The 24,044-nt window shown below is 42.5% G+C and overlaps 1 protein-coding gene across 3 annotated transcripts in view; it reads left to right on the top strand.

Moving 5' to 3' along the window:
• LOC129586677 (low-density lipoprotein receptor-like) overlaps positions 1-16,946 on the top strand; it is a 33,716-nt gene extending 16,770 nt beyond the window's left edge. Inside the window, exon 4 of one of the 3 annotated variants that reach the window (XM_055480002.1) lies at positions 16,774-16,946. In XM_055480002.1, the coding sequence (XP_055335977.1) occupies positions 16,774-16,931 (158 nt within the window). In that variant the 3' untranslated portion in view covers positions 16,932-16,946. Of the gene's footprint in view, positions 1-1,238; positions 1,382-6,961; positions 7,547-16,773 lie in introns of those variants that run through there. The other 2 variants (XM_055479998.1, XM_055480003.1) reach the window with 2 other exon arrangements.
• Positions 16,947-24,044: the final 7,098 nt, after the last annotated feature.

Below are 24,044 nucleotides of genomic sequence, written 5' to 3'. Positions count from 1 at the left end.
CGGCGTAACGTAGGTACGCGAGAGTAAGCGACGTAACGAAAGCGCACGAGCAAGCGGCGCAAACTAACCACAAGAGAGTAAGCGGCGTAACGTGAGCACAGAAAAATAAGCCATGTAGAGTAACTAGAAAAGAGTGAGGAGCGTAACGTAAACACGGGAAAGTGAGCGACGTAACGTAACCACAAGAAAGTGAGCGGCGGAAGGTGAGCACAGGAGAGTGAGCGGCGTAACGTATCCACAAGAGAGTAATCAGCGCAAAGTAACCACAAGAGAGTAAGCGGCGTAACCTGAGCACAGGCAAGTAAGCGATGTGTAGTAACCTGAAGAGAGTGAGCTGCGTAACGTAACCACAAGAGAGTGAGCGGCGTAACTTAACTACAAGAGAGTGAGCGGCGTAAAGTAACAACAAGAAATTTAGCGGCGTAACGTAACCACAAGAGAGTTAGCAGCACAAAGTAACCACAAGAGAGCGAGCGGCGTAAAGTAACCACGAGAGTAAGCGGCGCAGAGCAGTCACAACAAATTGAGAGCCGTAACGTAACCACAAGAGAGTAAGCGGCGCAAATAACCACAAGAGAGTGAGCGACGTAACGTAACCACAAGAGAGTGAGCGCCGTAATGTAACCACGAAAGAGTAAGCGGCGCAAAGTAACCACCAGAGAGTAAGCGGCGCAGAGTTACCAAAAGAACGTGAGCGGCGGAAGGTGAGCACAGGAGAGTATGCGATGTATAGTAACCATGCGAGGGGCCTACCTTGAGCATGCGAGTGTAACCGGCGTAACGCAACCAAGCGAAACTAAGGGATATAACGCAAGCGCGCGAAAGTTAGCAGCGCAACGTTACCACGCGACTGTAACCACACAACAATAAAAGGCGGCATCGCAGCCTTCGGTGGATACCGCGGCGCGTAGCGCCGCTGTCGTTGCTCGTATTCATTATTTGATGCACGAACTGCGTCTGTCGTGGCCATAGTGCCGAGGCACAAAGCGGCAGCTTCTGAATTCCCTGATTCCTTGCTCCCAGAAAATTGCTGATCGACATACTGCTGATTTACACAACCTGCTGCCCGACACATTCCTGACCAAAAAATTCGCTTCTCCAAAATTTTGCTTCCGGACTTGTATAGAAACTACGGCTTAAGACGTAATGGTCGCATACGCAACATATCCACATTCAGTACGCAAGCAGCGCAATGCACTGTACGACTGAGTGCAAATGATCCGGTTCGTATTGTACAGGTGCACTGCAACGCATGCGTACAGAATGCTGGGTACGGGATTATGCGACCATTTCGACGATGTGGATGGTACCGCACGCAAAGGTATTGGCTGCGTTATGGTGCGGGAAAGTTTCATTAAGGTTTTAAGAACTTCATAGTTTTACGAAGCTTTCTAAAGAACGAACATTTAAAATGTTAGTGAGTCGGCACGGCACTTCTGGATGGTTCTGGATGAACTGGTAGTGCAGCCCGATCTGGAGGGGCTGCTAATTCTTGACCTTAAATTTAGGCAGATCTGCAGATTTGGTATTTCTGGCTGATCTGGTAGACCTGGTTCTTCTAGTTCATCAGGTAGGTCTGGCTGACCTGCGAGTTTTGGTTCATCTGGCTTATTTGGTAGCTCTGTGTCGTCTGGTGGATCTGGTGGTTCTGGCAGATTTGGTAGTTCTGGCTGATCTGGTGATTCTAGTAGTTTTGGCTGATCTGGCAGTTCTAGTTTATCTGGCAGATTTGGCTGATCTGCTGTTTCTGGCAAATCAACTAAACGCCCGTACAGACACTAAGGTTTCGAAACCTTAGGCTGAAGGTAAGATCCAGCAGACCTGGTTAATAAAGTAAAAATTCGTACAGGTACTAAGGTTTCGAAAGCTAAGTAAAGGCTTTTGCCTGATAGCAACGAAGGTAAAAAGGCTGTGCAGGCCTAAAAGCCGTACGACCGGTTCTGGCCAATTAGAAAGGCTTGGAGGCGGGATCTGTCCGAACAGAGAGTCCTGCTTTAATAAACTGGACAAGCACAGCGCGCGGCGCTTACGCGCCGCGCTGCAGTGCAAAGGCTGTTCCAGTCAGCTGGTGATTTTTGCAACAACGAATTCAGGTAAAACAGCTTTATATGCTAAGCACGTCTATCAAAAACTCAATAAGATTAGCCTGAAGAAGCAAACACAAACACATTAGCTTTCGAAAGGCTTTAAAAGGTAGGTACCGCTCGCGTGGCCTTCGGTGACCACAGGTTCAGAAGGACGAGAACCGCACGCGTGGGCTTCGGTGACCAAAAACGTAAAAAGGCGGGTACCGCACTCGTGGCCTTCGTTGAACACAGGTTTTGAAGTTCGGGGACCGCACGCGTGGCTTTCGGTGACCAAAGGCTTAAAAGGGCGGGTACCGCACGCGTGGCCTTCTGTGACCAAAAGCCTAATAGGGTGGGTACCGCACACGTGGCCTTCGGTTATAAAAGGCTTTAAAAGGGGGGTACCACACGCATGATTTTTGGAGACCAAAAACCTAAAAAAGTAGGTCCTCAAAGTTTTTGAAAAGTTTGTAAGAATTGGTCTGGATGTAAAGTTTAATCAGGCAATCTGGTCGATCTGGCACTCTGGTTGGTCTGGGAAATCCGGTACTAAGGTTTCGAAGCTTAGTAAGGACCCAAGCCGAAGGGAGTATCTAGTTCATCGGATGAAATCAAAAAGTCTAAAGGGCTTTACAGCTCGTGGTAGTTCTGGCTGATCTGCTATTTCTGGTTGATCTGGTAGTTCTGGCTGATCTAGTAGTTCTGGCTGATATGGTAGTTCTGGCTTTTTGTAGTTTTGGTTTATTTGGCTGATCTGGTAGATCTGTTAGCTCTGGCTAATCAAGCAAAAGTTTGTATTGACACTAAGGTTTCGAAACCTTAGCATGGCAAAGGCTGAAAGGTAGGACTGGTTGTTCTGGCTGATCAAATGGTTAATTTGTTTGTTCTGGTAGATCTGGTTGTTCTGGCTGATCTTGCTGCTCTGGCTGATCTGGCTAATCTGGTAGTTCAGGCTGATCTGTAGTTCTGGCTGATCTGGTAGATATGGTGGCTCTAAAGTACTTAGGTTTCGAAACCTTAGTAAGGCTAAGGCTAAAGGTAGGACTGGTAAGCTTAGTGAGAGTTAAAAGCGTGAAGGCCGAAAGGTTGTCCTGGCCAATCGGAAACGTAAGGCTGGTTCTGGCCAATCAGATTTGGAGGCGGGATCGGTCTCGCACAGAGAATCCTGCTTTAATAAACTGGACAAGCAGGACGCGCGGCGCTTATGCGCCGCGCTGACGCGGCCCACAGTTACAAACGGCTTAAAAGTGTGGGTCTAAACGCCATCAGTGACCAAAGGCTTAAAAGGCCTTCAGTGACCAAAGGCTTAAATTAAAAGGCCTTCGGTGACCAAAAGCCTAACAGGCCTTCAGTGGACAAAGACTTAGAAAACCGTCGGTGACCAAAGGCTTAAAAGGCGTTCGGTGACCGTAGGGTTAAAACGTACCACACGCGAGACCTTCGGTGAGCAAAGGCTCAAAAAGGCGGGCACTACACGCGTAGCCTTTCGTGACCAAAAGGCTCAAAAAAGCGGGTACCACGCGCGCGGACTTCGGTTATCAATGTCAAAAACGCGGGTACCACACGCCTGGCTTTCGGTGACCAAAGGCTCAAAAAGGCGGGTACTACACGCGTAGCCTTTTGTGACCAAAAGCTCAAACGGGCGGGTACCACACGCGCGGCCTTCGGTGACCAAAGGCTCAAAAAGGCGGGTACCGCACGCGTGGCCTTCGGTGACCAAAGGCTCAAAATGGCGGGTACCACGCGCGTGGTCTTCCGTGATCAAAGGCTCAAAAGGCGGTTACTACACGCGTAGCCTTTCGTGACCAAGCTCAAAAAGGCGGTTACTACACGCGTAGCCTTTCGTGACCAAAGGCTTAAAAGGGCAGGTACCGCACGCGGGATTTTCGGTTACTAAAGGCTTAAAAGACGGTTCCGGTAAGTAGATTAAAGTTATCAGGTTTCTTAAAGAACTAATGTTTGGAAGCTTAATAAGGAGCAATGCTGAAGCTGGGATCCGGTTTATCAGTCGAAGGTTTTCACAGGTGAAGGTACTAAGTTTCCGAAACTTGGTAAGGACAAACGCGCAGAAGCACAGGTTTGAGGGGCTGCAAAAGCTTAAAACCCGCAAGGCGGGTTCTGGCCAATCAGAAAGGTTAGGCTGGTTCTGGCCAATCAGAACGTTTTGGAGGCAGTTCTGCTTTAATACATAGGAAGATGTTATGTATTTTAAACGTAAGAAATTTTATAAACTAAAAAAGGTCAGCCGTACAGGCTCTTGCCTCGCGTATCTATTTAGGAACGGTACCACACGGTGTCTCTCTAAGGAACCTGTGGATCGCCACTCCGTAACAGGATTGTAGCGGAATCCAATCGCCAGATGCGGTTTCAGGCTATGCCTCCCAGTTCCAGTTAAGAACCAGTAGTACGTAAATTCCTCTGATGAAAATACGGTCAACACAACCAAAACTAACAATCATCAAAATCACAAACCACTCACCAATCTCCCACGTCTTTGGGGTTGTACATACCGGTGGGCGCCATGATACACGCACCGCGTGTACTACTACCAACATGACCACAATCAGCAGAGAAGGAACTCTGAAGATTGGTGTTGTCTTGTTGCCTACCTCCGTAGACAACAGTGCACCAAATACACTCTCACCACACACACTACCACAGTACAGGAACACAAACCCAGTAACTTCCGCCTAGGTACACACTGCTGCTTTCCCTAAACGGAGGTCACTCACAACACTAACACCAGCAGGACCACAACGATGTTACTCACTTTAATCTTATTGATGTTCAGTCAAACCAGGTCACACACACACACTGTCAAATGCTAGCCGACAAAGAAGCGCAGCTTCCGATCGGTGGCTGGCGATAAGAACACGCATGCAATACGTCATCGCTAGTACAACAGGGAATACACATACTTGCGCACAGTAGCTCGTACAACATAAAGTACCTAATACCAATTATGTCAAGACTGTGACTTATATAGCTAGACGTAGAATATCAACAGACTAGCATGTAGGTAGAACTGTAGAAGTACTGAACAATCAGCTCAACAAAATCGCTAAAGGCAAGAGTTACAGCCGACAACGTTACAGGCTTTAAGGCAGGGCTTTTAGGCTAATTACCACCTTAGTGACCAGGCGATACGGGCGAAAGGAATCCGGTAAACTTGTATACGACAATAATGGCTAAAGAGTAAAGGCTTACTAAACACACTAGCGTCTGCTGACCGTAGTGTCGCAAAATTGGTACGAGTCAATTTGCCGACCATACTGAACTCGATTGTACTTGCAACAGCAATCAATAGTGTGTGCAGGAAAATAAATGCTATTACAAAGCATTAAGTACATTAGTGTATGTTAAACACCGTTTATACTTGATGGCTGTTTCGCTTACTCTGGCATGCAAAGCCAAGACTGACCCCTAGAGACGGGCCAAGACCCCTAGTGTACACTCTTGGCAAACCCCACCACTTGTTCGGCTTTCTGCCAGTACCGAGCAGTTCTGGCTGGCACACATGATTCGTGAAAAAGCGCAAGCACATGTTGAGGAACGATAACATGCCGGCATTCACGAAGCCACTACTACAAGGGCACTTTCTTACTATTTCCAACTGTTAGCTCCGCGCGTGCAGCCTTCTCGCCTCCGCGGCAGTAGCAACTGCTTTCTCTGGCTGTAAAACCAAGATAGCTTTGTTTCGTCATAACTGAAGTTACCCTTCTCAAACGTGATTTTTGACGGTTGTAAGGTCGTCTGTTTGAGCGCCTTGACGTTTTAAAATTTCGCTCAACAAGATAAGCTATAAGAATGTCACATAGCGCACACGCACCCTCGACGGTGGAATAAAAGCAAACCCGGATGACAGCTTTGATGCCGAAATCTGAGCACACACCGCGCCTGGCGCGCCACGCTCCAGCCGAAAACCAACTGTCAAGAACGGATGCTGCAGCCAGCACAGCTGTGCTGCAGACCGTGAAAAAGCATGAAAATGCCCAGACAGGAAAATACCCAAAACCAACCAGTACAGAAGGGGTGAACTGTAAGCCCGCCCTGGCAAGACTTTTCGAGATTTATTTCAAAACTAGTGTTAGGCCGGCCCAGGGCCGCGGCTCGAGCGACCCGGGCCGTGCTCGGCTCAGCCCTTTTGGAAAGGCCGCACCGGGCCGTGGCCGCTATGGACGTTAAATATGGAAAAAGACGTAAAAAAACGAATAATTTCATTGGGATTTAATGCAGTTCAGTATTTTTCAAGGAGTTTTTCTTCATTTTGCAGCATTAAACGCTTTCTAGGGAAATGTCCGCCTGCTTTTCTGTTGACATACTCTTTGTAGCCGCTTGCATAATGACATCAGGGAACGCAGTATGTATTATTGTGCTGCAAGACGGCCCGGGGACATGTCGGGCCGCAGCCCGGGTCGGCCCGCGGCCCGGGGACATGTCGGGCCGCAGCCCGGGTCGGCCCGCGGCCCGGGCCGTGTAAACGACGGCCCGGCCCTCTTGCTCGGGCCGGGCCGACCCAACGCTATTCAAAACCTTTGCTTTAAACCGCGTAATGCGAAAACTGAAGTTTAACATCAGTCGCAACATTTAACGGTCTTCACAAGTGTGTCTCATATTGGACGTACGTGCAAACCGAAGCCGGGTGCCTCGGTTGGCCTTTTTTCCCATGACAATTCTAAATATGCCACCTTCGTTGTACTCGTATTTAGAGAAATCATTAGGGAAATGAGCTAGCATGAAGACGTTTTAATTTATTTAGAAACAGAATTCACTAATTTTAACTTTTGCAAATTCTTCGTTTTTAAAACCCATAACGGAGACCGAGCATTTCTTTATAAATACAAAAATGAAATATAGGTTCTTTAGATGATATGTTAAGAGATAACTGGTTGCAGAAAAAATCGCTCACGATATTCAGGCTGGATTTGGTAAAGTCAACTCTGTGGTTAACCTTTATTATCAAACATTTCACCGAACCAACGAAATCCAACCGGCGGCACTAGGAACAATCCGCGCGGAAAGCTATTTTTCCTGCATGCAGGATGCAGAATACACAGTTGAAGCTTGTACTAACCTGAGAGTTACACACCCAGATAAAAACGCGGTGTATAATGTTCCCCGATGTGCAAGTTCCGGCAACTATTCCGGGACAGTTTCTCCTGCTTTTATGTACGAGTTTTTATACTGGAACCAGTGGCATCAATTTACTCCTCTGCTGCAGAATATAGGCAGCCCCCTCTGGAAGGACCAACCATTTATTCCAGGCAACGCGGAAGTGTACCAGATAAACCTTGCAGCTGTTCGCACTTCAAGTGGTTCAGTGGCGCAAATATTTATATAACCAACGAGACGTTACATTATTTTCTTCGTGTTTTTATGATTTGCGCACAAATTTTTCCTGTCGAAGGGCCTCTATAACAAAACTATTTTTGTTTAGTAGTTATCAAACGATACGAGATGAATAAAATGAATGCCAGTTACTAATGTTGGCTTCTGTAACATATTTTATGGCAGAGCGTAAAATAAAGAAAGGTCACGGCAGGGCTAACCCGGCCGGTCAAGTATACTGATGTGTTTACTGTCGAAACACAGAACGGTAATTCGAGCCGGGAATTCTAATTGAGGAATCAAACTAAGTGATGAACAGTGTGCCAGAAAGGCAAATAGCAGCGGTATATATCAGCAACAAGTGTAGCAGTATATCAGGAAACATGTGCTGGCATATCTCCCTTAATGACCAGCAGCAGGCTAGCACATTAAAAGTGAATCAGCACAGTAGCTAATCTCGGTATAAAATCTACATTTCTGTGCTTTTATTGTAGTGCCTCGGCCCGGTGTCATTAAACCAGTATTCAGCATGCTCAGTTGAATGGGTAAAACGGAAATGTTACAAGGGAATCGAAAATTTTTTGCGGTTTAAACGAAAAATTGACAATGCTTTCTGCTTGGAAGCCGGCAGTGCGGCCACCATGGCAGAGGCGAAGAAGAATACCAGGGATTATTTTATTTAACGTTACTGTTACTGATAGTGTTACTGGTAGTGTTACTGCTAGTGGTATCGCTGTGGTAATGTTACCCATAGGCCATAGCACCGTAGCGGTAACGGGACTGGTACCGATTAGTCTAGTTTGCCCAAATGAATTCCAGAAGCACGAAGTTTACTTTTATGGACTACGCCTACGATTATTTGTGACCAACAATTTTTATTATTTTCCGCTCCTCTCGAATATAACGTCAGCTGGAAAGCACCTAACATGCGAGGAGGATTATAGTTGAGTCGGTAGCGCATAGCTGCAGCGAGTTAAACTGAACACCATTTCCGTAAGCTATTGACGCAACAGTCAACCGTGGATGGCTGCATTCCAGCAACCGAGCAACAGTCAGCCGTGGGGGTTTGCATTGCTTCCTTACCAACTTCAGCTATTGGGTTTGTGCAACCATCTACGGTTCCTCGTACTGTTAAATATGTACATAGAACACCCACCTCAGTAAATTATTAAGGCTCATTTATTTTCACATATTATCCAACGCTGATTCCGAACGAGCAATTTTCTGAACCTAGCTCCCCTTACCAGTTCATTGTCAACGAATCGGTAACAGTCATTCGTCATGTAAGTCGCTGCAAGCCCGGACCTACCGTTGCTGTACGAGAATGACACGTAAAAATCATTTGTATCTTTGTTAAGTGCGTGGATCAATGCGGTAACCTTATACGAGACGACTGAACCCGGGGGCAGGGAAAGTTGCTGTTGACCCTTTTAGGCGTTCTGTCCGTCATCGTAAACAGGTGACGCACGCTGCTGTTTATTGTATTCATTTACTTTGTATTAGCTGTTAATTGGCCCATGTAGTCCCGGAATTCTGTGGGCGATTTCGGCAATCGGATGTCCAGGGCGCGAAACAGTTCCGGCTCCTGCATATTCTGTTTGAGAAAATGCAGGGCCATTGCGTCATCTAAATTGGCACGTGTCTAGAGGGTCAGGATTGCGTCATAGTATTACTCTGATGTTTCGTGTCCGTGTCGGTGGACACGGGTCGATATGTCACTGAGAACTGGCTTGTTGGTTCTCGTCGCCATATGAAGCCGCCTTTCGACCGTTCAACAGTCGCCTTTTCGCGCTTTGCTTCGCCCGTTTACTATTCCTTCACCTGGCTCGCTAGAACCGCGTAGATACGGCCCATAAAGTTTGTGTTCGGTCGGTTTAAGTCGGAGGACTGTTTACAGATCCTTCTGACCTGATTATCCATACCTTTACCGCTGTCTTGTCGCATTTGAACTGTGGCAAAGCGGTGCAGACGGTGGCCTTCGCGCGTAGGCGTTGGCCAATTCCTTAATGACCTCCATGCTATGCGGAGATGGACTGGCCCATGGCAACGGTGCAGGTATTATCTGCTGTACCACTACCTGAGGCGGTGGCTGCAGTACCTGTTGTGCCGGGGCTGGCTGATGTCCTTGTAAAGGATTCGTTACTGGTTGAGGCGGATATTGGATGGTTCCGTTGGACGCAATCCACGCGTATCCTCCACCAGGTATTTGGATCAGCGTGGGCACATTCTGGCCCATATCAGGCTGAACTATGGATACAGGTGGCGCTGCCGCTGTTGGCATGCCGCAAGGTGTTTGGGCACATTCTGGCCTGGCTGAAGTTTAGGCTGTGGATACAAACGTGCAAAAGACACATCGTCAGATCATCACAATATGGACCAGCTACGAGCGCTTATCTCATTTTGTACGTTACTCAGCTTTTGCAGAATTCTTTCAACTGACAGGATCTACTAAATTTGCGGTCTATTTTGAACCGGGCTATAGTTTTGAATTCAGCGTTTGCTGATATCGCCGTAGAATCGTAGGGTCCTATAATAGCTTAGTTCAAGAGTCTTCAGACGGATACAAAGGCTGACTTTAACTTCACTTTGACTTCACGGAAACTTCTGCTTTTGCGTACATATTCCCGAACATTCTTTGCACTATTTTATGATATTTTGTAGTCAAACGATTTGTACTTTGTATGCATGTGAAAGCCGCGTACTGCGCAATATCTGGTATTGGCTGGGAAGTTATTTGCAAAAATTATTAAGATGCCAAGCAAACTGGTGTATTAGATGATGTGACTTTGTTTTTCAAATTTCAAAATAAATTTAAAATTCATTTTAAAATTTGAAAAAAATCATGGAACTCTGGATCGGTGTAAAAACGATTTTCGTGGTTATGTGCATTTACGTGCAAATATGAAGGAGATCGGTCCATAATGAGACTGTTGGTCCACCTGAATGCATTTAAACTTTTTGGAATTTTTTAAGAGCCATAACTGCCGAACCGGATCTTGCGCGCACAAACGGTTTTCTCGCCTGTATATACAAATTATCTGGCTACAAAATGTCATAAAACAAGAGAAAAAAGGGTTTGGGAGTGCTCGAAAGTAAAATATTTCGTGCATGTACACGATTTTGCCGAGCCACTTCCCTTAAGGAGGTTTTTTAGAGTGGTAATTAAAACTGCAATGGTTTTAACTGCGGTAAAGCCAAAGGTAAAAGTAAATTTGCAAAAGGTAAACCGAAACGGCAAAGGTAAACGGGTGGCAAAAGTAAACTCTGCCGACCCAAAAGTGAGCTACACCCAGAGTACAATAGGTACAAAGGAACCTTTCGAACGTCTTCCACATTTATTCAAAATCGGTCCACGCGTCTACACGCAATTTTCTTATGAAATGTTCAGAAGGAGTATTAATATATGGAGTATTAACGTATATAGTGGGCTTCGACATCTAGACCAGTGCTACAACAAGGGACCTGTGCCGAGATCCTGTTATCATTAAGATCACTGCAGCTGTTGTTGCACTACAGGGATCTTGACAGAGTGCCGTTTTAGTAACTAAAACAAGTATTCAAGTGTTACATAATCTATGGCAGTGCAAAGTAATTAAAGGTCACGGCACGGCTAAATCGGCCGGTATGCTAACATATGATAATATGCATTAGCGGTAACGAACGGAAAGGCAATGCCAGGCAGGGAATTTTTATTAGGAAAGAAATCAGGCAGAAGTGCAAAGTGTACCGTCGGAAGTGGTACTGACTGAATGCATGCATGAATAAGAATGCCATTAGAAGTAAAGAACAGCCGTATATGTAGGTAAACAACCAGCAAGAAAGAAGGAGGAAAACAGATAACATACGCGGACACATCGCCCTAATGAATCAGTAAACAGCAAGCGTATTGTGTATGAATCAGAGCACCAATGCTTAATTATCTATTTAAAAATCAATATGTGACACTTCTCTCCGTGTGAAAGGACTGTCCGCAGTCCATAATTACTATAAGAAAGCAAAAAAAGCCAGCCAAGCAGCAATACCATAAAGCAACTATTTTTTGCACTTGAAATTTTCGAAACACATCCACGGAAGAGCAAATAACACTGTGCAAATAATATTCATACTTGATACGGTTAGAAGAAATACAGGTAATACAGCGGAATAATATGAATTTTGTTTTGGAATGCTTTTAGGAAAAACCGGATTGAACCAAATTTTCATTTTGTAAATGTTTTGGATTTTACATTCCCTGACTCATTTTTATAATGAATGCGGTTCCGTCGATGATATCATTCGCTCGAACTTGAACTTCAACTTTGATCAGCGGTTAACCATACACAAAAACCACAACATCACACCGTATTCACGCAAATAAACGGACATTTCATTTTCAAAGGCAAAATCGATACAACAAAATTTATAGATATTAAGTCACTGGTTTCAAACACTGTTCGTTCGCTTGTCTGAACACACGCTTCTTTTCCCCTTTTTTATTGCAACTTTAGTGCATTCAGTCTACGATGCTAAACTCGTGTCTGACTGGTAATTTTGCGTCTTCTGCGATCGAGTCGCGCGTGTACGATCCTTTACGGAATTCTGTTCTGTTTTTTTTTCCACAGCAATTTTCAGTGCTGTTGCTGACAGCTTTTTGCCAGAGACATTACAGCCAATTTTATGCTGTTGCAGACAAGTTTTTTTTTGCAGAGAAATCACAGCAGATGGTACTGCTGTTTCAGACAGGTTTTTGTGCATCGATTCTAGACTGCTTTAGTTAAGGTAATTTTTGAAGCATCTGAGCGATTCTTCATTCGCGTAGACACTGTGCAAACAAACTGCTGCACCAGCTTTTCCGTTAATTATTTTAATTTTTAGATTCCAATATCAAACTTTGCCTTAGAAAATTTTGGTTTCCATCTATTTACACGAACACCATGCGCTAACCATGGCTGACATGCAGGGTGATCGATATGATCACTTACTCATCCTTGCAAAGCTGTAATGACTGATAAAATTGGGCGACCCAGTGCCTCAGGTAGCGAACCCAGTATAACTGGGTTCCCGGTGATGGAACCGGGTCTATCTTCACGAACTTCTTCTTTTTTTAATTTGAGTTCAAATTGGGCAAATATCGAAAGAAATTTCTTGACCCATATTTTTGATAAGTTTTCTCCAAAAAAAAAGTTTTCTCTCTTTTTTATTGGAAAATTTTTAGTGCTTATTAAAGACCATTTTAAATTTGACTAAATACAAGCGAGAACCTGATTTGATTTTAATTATTTAAACAAAACAGAAGAACAAACAAAATAAAATACAATATTTTTAAAATTTTGCAATTTATCCTTTTTGTCGAAAGTTTTAATTTATTTTCTGGCTGACTTTACATGAGCGGTAAAATAAAGCTAATGCTAAGCGATTATACTGAGCTGTTTGGTTGACGATACTCCGTAGTCCAAGGCGGTCAGTTTTCCATAGCTGTACCGAAATGACGTAAACAGACGAGGTCGGAGAACACGTGTGGCATCCATACGTTATCCGTCCATCGGGCGGATATTTACAGTTGATGGTAATCGGTCAAACGAGGTATCGGCTTGTTAGGGTCAAAGGACAGTCGGGAAAGGGAAATCGAGCGTACTGGCATTATTGCGTTGATTTAAGCCTTACTGAGCCGGTCGGCTTTCACTAGCTTGTGGATTACAAGAACGCGTTTGCCTGGAATGACACTTACAAACACAAACTACAAAGGTGATTTCTGCAATTTCGCAAACGGAATGCCATTCTCATTTTACGGCATTCTGCATAATTTCAACGAAAACAGGTAGATCTTCACAGGTTCAAGGATATTTTGACAGCCGTTATGATTCACAACATAATTTTCCAGGACAGGGTTCATGCAGTTACAAGCGATAAGTATGAAATCCTTGCTGAATAACAAAACTTTTTTTTAATCAACATAAATCTCAGTCTGCAGTAATAAAATTTACAATGAGCCATTTTGAAAACAATAAAACTTAGTTCGCCACTTAATTGAAAAATAAATACGTATGGTACAAGCTGCCATTGTCATCATGCAAAAATTGTTTTGATTTCCAACAGGTTTTAAATTTTGGAAAACTTTATTTGCGAACACATACTTCTCTGGCAAACAATAACGTATAATTTTTTACAGAATTGTTGCTGAAAATTTGAACATTAACGCTCTTTTCCTTCATAAACATGAAACTTTCGTAAAATCGGCTGTTTAATCATTTTTTTGGGGGTTTTTACTGTAAGACGCCAACGATCAAATCAAAATTTTAAAATAAGTTATACTAAGCAGTAGTTAAGTTTTCGGATGAAATAAAAGCATTTTTCCAGTGGACTGACGGTGCTAACAGTGAATGGTTGATAAACATTAGATATATGGGCACAAAAATAAACTCGTTTTCTGAAACATCAATAGCAGAATCATATTTAATAAACAACATTTTCGGTACTTCAAGAATAAGAAATGGAGCTTGAAAACAATTGCATACGTAAATAAACTGTAATATTATTGCACAACCGCCCACCGGTGGCAAGGACTTGTGCGAACTGCTTCATGCGCCCAATAGCAAAACAAATTTTAACGGTAACAGAGTGATGCACTGAGGTAGTTTACGTGCTCTACCGAACGGCTGACAACCGGCTGTGTAAAGTTCGTAGGATTAAATATGATATCGGCAAATTACCACTAATGTGATATGTTCAAAAAAGCAAAAAACAAGTTAGTCTAGAATCCAATATCAATTGTCTTTTTTAAAACCGATGCACACGTTGCTTTTCGAAAAAACGGTTAACAAATTTTTAGATGGTGAATACGGGAAACTGCTGCTTCCATTATCAACTTTAACCATGGGCCCACAATTCAAAAACAGAAGAACTGATAAGTAAATATTATATATAATAACTTCGTGTCCTTTTCGACCGGCTATTGCCCTTTTGTCAAACAAATTTCCTGTTTGGCTACTGCCTCTTTTCATCAAACCTTTGGACCGGCTACTGCCCTGGTCATCAAATTAAATTCACTGCGGTCATTTCCCAATCTATTACAGATTCAGCATCAAGTTTTTGACTTCTTGAATTACAAAATCATTTCAAACCTGCAGTTTCATAAAAGTGCTGCATCATTTCGAAATTTTATAATCACTCAAATAATGCTCAAAATCATCTTAGGCTCGCAGTGCTTACAAGTGCTGCATCAAGTTCCACTTCTGCGTTGCCGATATTTTTTCCGCCTGCAGAATCGGGTCAGCAACTATTTTGTGTTGAATAAATTCAAAACTATGCGGCGATACCATTGCTCGCCTTCTTTCTAGGGCATCGTAAAAATCGAATCCTAGACGGTTTCTCCTATATTTTTTACGGCGGCGGTCCGCCTGTCTTCGATACTGTGGACAAACCGCATTGACTGAAATCGCATTCCAGTCCACAGCATCGTGTTGCAAGTAAGCAGGCTTATAAAGTCTGTTAAAGACTGGCGGCCCCTCTGCTTCCCACGTCCATAATGTCTAATGAGGTAGCTAATCCCAATAAACATGAAAACAGAAGTGGAATTGCATGTCACTGTAAGTCTATTCTTCCATAAACACTTTTTGAACACGTTCATCGTTTATTCAACCCCATTTTTACGGAATTTTGATATTGGCAAGTTATTTCAGTAGCATAATTCAACAAGAGACTTAAACAGAAACGTTACCTTTGCCAAAATAAAATCAAACAGATAAAATATTAATTTTTTAGGAACCTTTCTTTCAAAATTCGGAAAATAGCATTATACTGGACCTCAGCTACTGATAAAACAATAATACGATAAGATTAAAAACATGGATTTGTATTTAAAACTGAATGCAACCATTTACATGTTTAGGATACGCTTCTTGTGACAGAAGCTTAAGTAACGAAATCCCGATCCTCATTGTTGATCGGCTGCGGCGCTTTTATGCATGCCTTACTGCTTCCAGCATGCAGCTTCATAGAGCTGCTGACTTGTGTCTGTCCTAGTTGCGCGTTATCAAGTGGTACATAGTAACGGCTACTGGGATTCATAAAGCATACGGCTTGCAGATGGCCAACCTTGTGACGGTAAAAGCACGCCCGAGTTTCGCGACTACGCTTACGTTTCCGTCCTTCTGTTGAACCAAAGAACGCAAATGTCCAAGACTTTGTTTATTTTATCAACGGTTAAAAGCAGAACCAAAGTTTCAATCACTGTAACTGGCTTTGACAGGTCTGTACTTGTGGCACCAAAGCTAACGTTACGAAAACGCTCAAGCTCCATAATGGCAACTGAGTGCCGGCGACTACGAAAACTGTTTGTTTCAGACATCGGTAACCGAAGTGACTCAGTCACGCTGCGACCTGCTTTTTGTGACAATACAGCGGAGCGATTATCGGTGTGGTTCTGATTACTCATTTTAAAAGACCTCACCTCAAATCATTCAATAAGTGCAATGACAAAATAAAGGCTTGGGCAAAATTGTTCACTCTGATTCAATCTGATAATGAAGAGGAACGGCCAGAAACGTTGAACCAGGTTGGATAAAGGGTTGGTCACAAGAAAGAAAATGAGTCAGAAAAAGAATATCATAATCGAATCGACAATCAGTAAACAAGCCCTGTAACCTGTACTGCTCTCTGAAATATTTCAACAATTGAAAACAACATACACTTGGGTTTGGCAATCCCAGGTTGTGGGTAGGGCACGCAAACTTTGACTGAATCAGCGAGAAAAATCGGATATGATCAAGGTAAAATTCGGTAAACGATAACAGCAAACCATATTATTTTTCGAAAACCAAGGTCACCAAAAGCATCAAAAACAAGCTAGTCGTTTTCTTAACGAATTAATCATTTCCATAAGCAGAGAACTGGCAATTTGATTGCCCCACAGAAATATCGTAACTGACACATGCTGCCAAGTAAAGATTATTATAATATCGAGCGATTGCTTGTCGAAAGCACTGATGCGGGATCGACGAAAATTTAACCCAATCAGCATTCATCAGAAAATTCGAAATGTGAATCGTTTTCAACAACAAATCAGCAAACCGACAGTAGAAACGGGTACACAGGATCTTTCAGGTTTCAGAACAAAATTAGTAAACAGTGTTCTTAAAATCGAAAATAGTTCGGTCCAGCATATTCAGAAAACGTACGGTAATTCAAAAGCAAAAAAAACATTTTTGATTCCACTCTTTCGCGACAGCAAAGTTCGCCAAAAATTTTATCGAATTATCAAAAGAGCAGTTTGACGGAAGTATTGCAGATTTTTTCATGATGATAAATCGATACGAACAGAATCCGCAGTTGATGCAAAAATATCATGCATCATATACAGTCTTTTCGACAGACATTTTATTTAAAACCCGAGCATTTTCAGAAGAACAAAGTTATCGGAAATACTGCACTTGGATTATCGCCATTAAATTTTTAAAAGGGCAGTTGTCAAGTATACTCGCGACGGAACGTGCTAGTCTGATACTGCGAACGACAAAATCCGAAAGCGCGCTGGAACATCAGTTCTCGGTTACGACTTGAGAGCGTTTGGAAAATCACGCTGCTCGAATGTGGCGTAGTACAAACGGCAGTGGTAGCGGCAGCGCTGTGAACGGATGATGATATCGCCGTATTAAAGCATCGTACATCAAGAAGAGAAAACAATAATACAAAGAATAACTGACAGCTGAAGCACCCGACAGGTACTTTTCAGTCGACACGGACCAGTTTGTTACATAATTTATGGCAGAGCAAAGTAATTAAAGGTCACAGCACGGCTAAACCGGCCGGTATGCTAACATATGATAATATGCATTAACGGTAACGAGCGGAAAGGCAAAGCCAGGCAGGGAATTTTTCTTAGGAAAGAAATCAGGCAGAAGTGCAAAGTGTACCGTCGGAAGTGGTACTGACTGAATGCATGCAAGAATAAGAATGCCATTAGAAGTAAAGAACAGCCGAATATGTAGGTAAACAACCAGCAAGAAAGAAGGAGGAAATCAGATAACATACGCGGGCATGTCGCACTAATGAATCAGTAAACGGCAAGCGTATTGTGTATGAATCAGAGCACCAATGCTTAATTATCTATTTAAAAATCATTATGTGACACAACTTAATAATTAATGCTTACCCGCAAGGGATGTCTCGACACTAGGTAACGTACTAAGAAAGTAACAAAATTTTTGACTTATATGTACGAGCCCGTTTTCAAACCTACAGATCGCTGTAAGCGGGATATTTGAAAAACGTGGGCTTGAGCCATTCAAGGTGCTTCGGCACATCACGGCGTATTGGTCGTTAACGCCACTGCGGTGTGAGGTGTGTGTGAGAGAGACAACAAGTATGAGATAGACTGAGTGAGTGCTCTATACCAATGCATCTAGAGTAGAGTAAATAAAATCTAGCCTTTAACTGTGCGCTTATTCGCTGCGTCGCGCTTACAGCCGTGTACAGGTTTGAAAACGGGCTTGTATTTACTAGGAAAAATGCACGTTAGCGTGCATTGGCAGACCGAAGCGCAGCAGCTTCTTGCTTGTGAGAATGATAATTAATTTTTAACGTACTACCAGTAGCACTCATAACAATTAACATACTGAAATAGCAGTGTACCAGCTGAGATAGCAGACACTCTGATTGGTCAGACACGCCCCCTCTCTGATTGGTCAGACACGCCCCCATCTCTGATTAGTCAGACACGCCCCCCACTCTGATTGGTCAGACACGCCCCCTTCTCGAACCGAACGGTCTGAACCGAGACGTGTCTGAACCGAGACCGGCCGAACCAAACCGGGCCGAACCGAACCGGGCCGAGACCAAACTGAGACCGCCCGAGTCGTGCTTTACCCCTTTCTTTTGTTTATTTTTCCCCACCCTCTTTTTGTTATTTATTCGGAATTCAACAAACTGTCGAAAGCCGTGTCCCACGCAGTAGCGTCATGCGAGCCAATAGGCAAGTCAAATACTGTAAAATCAGTAAACATAAATTCTCTCAACAACAACAACAGTGCATGAAACGGTATCTTGATGGTGTTCTCCGCCTGGGTTATTTCCAAAGTCCGCTCGCTGTCTCCACCCTGACCCGGATGGAATGTGAGAACGGTGTTGAGTTTTCCAAGAAGGGGGATTTTCTGCTCCACACGTGAGCGATTGGCGGTATCATTAGTGGCATGCAGTGTACGTTCATCCTCCAAGTGCAGTAATTACGCCAACTCCAACTTTGTCAGCTCTACGCCATTGTTCTGGCCAAAGGTTTCCGGTTAGAGGAAGACAAAAGGATCGTACTTGTTGAGGTACACAAGTGTAATGTTATCCGCCAGATGCATTTCTGCATCCATTGTACTACAGTAGCCAATGTACTCTAATAATAAAGTATCAGCCATTTTGCACGGTTTTGCGAAAAGACAAAAGAGTATACTGAAACGTTGTACCCGCTTTCAGTGAGCACGCGCATAGCTATTTGACCGGTGACAGCTGGCGGTGGTGACGTAATTGGCGATGAGCCACAGTGAATTATCTCAGAAAACAGTACTTGTACCTTCACAGCACTGCACCGCCTCCCGCACCTCACACCAACGTACAAGTAGGGTAGACGAAGCAGCCATGTTCTGTATGCATTGTACTGCCACTACGCGGAACCAATTTTATATTGTACTAGTGCTGTACTCGTAAAGACAGAGGCCGCCAACGGTATGCTTTCGGATTGAAATCGGAAAGAATCTAATGACTTTTCTCAGAAAGCGCCAAGAGAATACAATACTCGTACTTACACACTGCACCGGACCCAGCACAACACCGCACCCAGCACAGCAACGCACCGGGTCCAACACCGCGCATCGTACCACATTGCCTCCGTACAGTACCGGCTCAAGCACAGGATGGCCCAGCATATAGACAGAGCGCGCTGACATCAAGATTTTCGATTGAAATCAGAAAGAATCTGACATCTCCTGGCGGTGTGACTTTCTCTCAAAGAGCGCCAAGAGAAAACAATACTTGTACTTAAATACTGCACCGCTCCGCACAAACAACGCACCGACCCAGCACCTCAAGACAACGTGCAGATAGGGAAGACAACCAGCCATATACTGTATTATTTACTGCTACTGTATGCGTAGAAACGTCAATGAAACAATATTAGACTTACGCACTGCACCGGACCGCGCCGGACCGCACAGCACCGTATCCCCGGAACGCACTGGCCCTCGCACAGCACGACACCGACAGTACCGACCCGCCATTTACAGGTACTGCATGTATTGTATATGCAACTATCGCAACACGTATCAGTTTTACGAGTACTGCTCATATGGACAGCATGCTGACTGGTGGAAATCAGGTAGCATCCGGTAGCGACTGTTTTTCTGCAATCTGTTCAGTCATCAAAATTTGGGGGCAGAATCAACTTATTTTTCGGATAAGTTTTACATATACATAAGAAAATTAAATATTAGGTGTACATACTGCAACCAACGCAGTTTATATACTGGACAGCACAATCAGTGTAGAATTACCGTGACGTAGCTTCACATGCAACGGGAACAGACGTGCGCCAGCGTCTGGGATCAAATATTGTTCGCATATTTAAAAACGGATATTAGTTATTGTTATGATTATATTGACGCACAGATACCACGCTTAACCACAAATGAGAGACATTCATTATATTCCTATGTAATATGTGGAATTCTACACATCGATACCATTTCCAGTAATACACATAGTGCAACTACACAGGGGCGAGTTCAAGGCGTCCTCATTATCATGTTCAAGTACTGAAGTAGTGGCGGTGCGATTTTTCGGTGGGTTATCGCTTGAGCTCAGTGCCAAAATGTAATTATCAACTATTAATAAAGCTATTTTCAAACACGTACTCTTTTGCTCAAAAAATATATTGCAATCAGGTACTTTTAATATAGATCTGTACGTGTATTTATATGTATTTAATATAGATCTGTACATGTATTTGTTATAGATCTGTACATGTATGTATGTAGTTTATTCAATCAGGTAATTTTAATATAGATCTGTACAAGTATTTATATGTATTTAATATCGATCTGTACATATATTTATTATAAATCTGTACATGTATGTATGTAGTTTATTCAATCAAGTAATTTTAATATAGATCTGTACATGTACGTTAGATATCTAGTATGGGATGCTTTCGTACACGTCTGCGCGGCTTTGAGCCGGTGTACGCTCCCGGTAGAATAAAAACAACAATTGTGCAAGCATTAGCATGATACGGCATATTTTATTTATGAGTACATAATCAAGCGACACAAACAGCAAGATGTCTGATTAAAATCAGATAGCAACCGACTGTGAGTGCAGTGTAAACCTATCCTCAAACGTTGGGGACAGAAACAATTTATTTTTTTAACGCTATAATAATTTTTACTTCTATTTATTAAAATTCAGTACTAGGTATACATACTGGGTAGCGCAAACAACACTCTGTATGTACCAGATGACGCAAACAATGTAGTCGTAACGCATTGTAGGTTCATATCCACTGGGAACAGCCGGGCATTAGTGCCTTGACACATAGGTTGTTCGCATATTTACATGTAGACATTAGTAATTAAAATAATTATTTTCATACCGCTAGTGGTGTTACTTTAAATTGCACTTTCGCAGAGCAAATTCAAGGAGTTTTTAAATTTATAATGAAACTGCTAAGTTTTTCATTTAAAAACTTCAAAATCTGTACCGATAACGGAGTATTTCAAAGTTAAAATGTGGAGTTTTTCGAAAAGAAATTCTCATAGGTATAGCATACAAGTAGCGACAAAAACAGGTAGTTTTTTTTAATGAAAAAAGTGACTTTTAATTTTAGATCTAAAATTACCTGTTTGTTACGCATTTCTTGCCCAAATATATTCGAAAAAATCTACATTTACTGTGCAAATTTATGGAATTTTTCTGAAAAATTGACACCAGTACACCCACACCCACCCACACACACACACACACACACACACACACACACACACACACCAGCACACGTTCAGTGTATCTACACGGTACAAGAAATGCAGCCGTACACTTTCCGTGATGTAAGCATATATTCACTGGGGCCAGTCGAGTGCTACCCTTTTTTAACCTAGGGAGTTCATATATTAACAAGCAGTGGTGGTTGCGAAAACGATATTATTGCACGAGTGTGAGCGCCGATACCACAGGAATTGGAAAAGTGTTACGTACGCTCTTCGTGATGTCAGCCATACTCTGCTTGTTGAAATATATGCTCTGCTATGGGTCGTGTATCACTTGACGAAGAATTAATTGCAGCGTCTCGCACTTTACGCTCGGTGCAAATAAGTAACTATAATTGTATTGACGTACAACGATCCAAACAGCAATGTAATGTAATCGTTCGAAGGGTACGTAACGCATGTACACGTATGTGATTGCCGAGGTTCTATTAATCATAGTCACTGGTGGGTATGCGTATTACTTGGTGGCTGTGATCTGTGCCGCGGCTTTCGTACAATTTCATTTTCAAACACGTACTATTTTTTTCTCATAAGAGTATTATACAAATTTCGTCAATCAAAACTTCGAAAAAAACCCACGAAGACAGGTTTTTTTGTCCAACACAAAATGGAAGTACTGACTTGTTGAACTGTATAGGTAATACATCGAAAGCAACGTTAAAACATGGAGTTTTTTATCAAAAATTTGCACTTTTTATTCAAAAAAATACTACATAAAATTGTATTGACGTTTCCCAAAACAACGCCGTAATAGTAGCTTTGAAACACGCTTTTTTTGGATATTTTGCGTAATGCTATGCTTAGAACGCAGCAGCAGAGAGATTTTGAATTTATACTACCACAAAGACAAAGCAGTGGTCTCTCAGATATTAGGTTGTCAGATAGAGTATAAACAAAACTAGTTTAATAACTCAAAAGACTGCGTTCTTTAACAATGACAGACAGCGGTTATACGAATACTAATCGTCTGTGTCTGGACTTCGGTACCTCTCTTTTGAAGCGAGGTATCTCGTCTTCTACTTTACCAAAATCATTTGACCAGCCCCAGTGGTCCTTCATCAAGCATAGAGCGATAAGAAATACACGCCTCGTTCTAATAAGAAAACTTGACCAAGAACAGCAACGATGTCTATGCTCCAACTTTAACAATAAGTACGAGTACAATAAAAAAAAGCAGAATTTACGTTAAAACGTTGGTCATCAGTGTAAACTTCAATCCGCATAGCGCAACTACGAAGGGGCGAGTGTGTAGTCCCATTTGTTATATAAGATATCTATGCAAGCACGTTAGATATCTAGTATGGGGATGTTTATATACAGCCCTGTGTGTCTCTTGAGCTGGTGTGCGTTTTCGATGAAACTAAAACAACATTGTGTCTACACATACGTGATGTTTTATTAATAAGTACATAATCAAGCAATACTAACAGCAATGTAATGCACACTCGCACAAGACTGTTCTAAACAATTGATTATAACCATCGGTGCGCGTGAGTATGAGTTGAGGGGTGTGAGTTTTGCTACGGATCTAGCATAGTTCTATTTTTAAACACGTACACTTTTACCCACAAAATTACTAGAATTTTTAGCAATCAGGACTTCCAAAACTACACTCAAAATCATAGTTTTGCCGTACACAACATCGTAGAGTTTCGTTCGCAAAATACAATATACAATACATTTTTATACAATTTTTTCATTCAGTAAAATATTACATAGAACTACACTGATGTTTTGCCAAATCGGTGCCACAAATGGTGCTTTTTGAACGCATGTTTCGTACAGCTGCGGTAACGGTGCGCTAACACAGCGTCGGCGCTCCGCATTCAAAAACGTTTCCATCCGCTGTGGTCAATTAGGTGTGACTAAGCAATAAATTATAGTTTATAAATACTTTTATTACTTTATTCTACAGTTTTACTATCAGTTCTACAATTTGGTAAAAGAAAGTTTGCGATGCGGGAATCCCCATCTTGTATCAGTAAAGAGCACGACCGTTTAACCAAGAAAAGTTACAAATTTCTCACAAGGAGACGCAATGCTGCATGGCATTCCGACAGCTGAGTAGAACGACTAAAGTGCTGGAAACAGCGTTTTCTAGGGTCACATTGAATGCGAATTATTTTCCCATTTTGTCCTGGATGTGGCAGATTTATGGCTTTGATTCAATCTTTTCATGAATGCATGTGCACCATATCCGGTATCCATACAAAAACAATTATGTACGAAGTACAAGAACAAATTCTCGTAAAATTTGTTTAATTTTATCTTGCAGCTCACGCAGCCACGCTTTGTAGCACGCCTTTCGGTTATTGCTTTACATGTTTTAGCACATTACTGATGTATAGTAAATTCTTTCATAACGAGATAGCAGTCGCTTTAAATGTGTTGCTTAGATTACATAAAAACTTTTTTTCGTTGTGTTGTGCTTGCTAAACAATTATTTTTCGTCAACACGTAAATTTTTATATAGCGTCTAACATAAGTAGACATATTAACCGTGAAATGTAAAATACATCTATGATCATTAATTGACAAATTTTCGTATGCTTATCGATATATATCCTTGTCCGGATCTGGCCGTCAAAATGCTGTACGTGACTTCGACTGATAAATTGATGCGGTGTTAAAATCAACGTGGATAGCGTGA

Source organism: Paramacrobiotus metropolitanus, unplaced genomic scaffold (assembly GCF_019649055.1).
Source record: "Paramacrobiotus metropolitanus isolate TYO unplaced genomic scaffold, Prichtersi_v1.0 Parri_scaffold0000022, whole genome shotgun sequence".
Lineage (NCBI taxonomy): Eukaryota > Metazoa > Tardigrada > Eutardigrada > Parachela > Macrobiotidae > Paramacrobiotus > Paramacrobiotus metropolitanus.
This window is presented reverse-complemented; position numbering and strand designations above follow the sequence as displayed.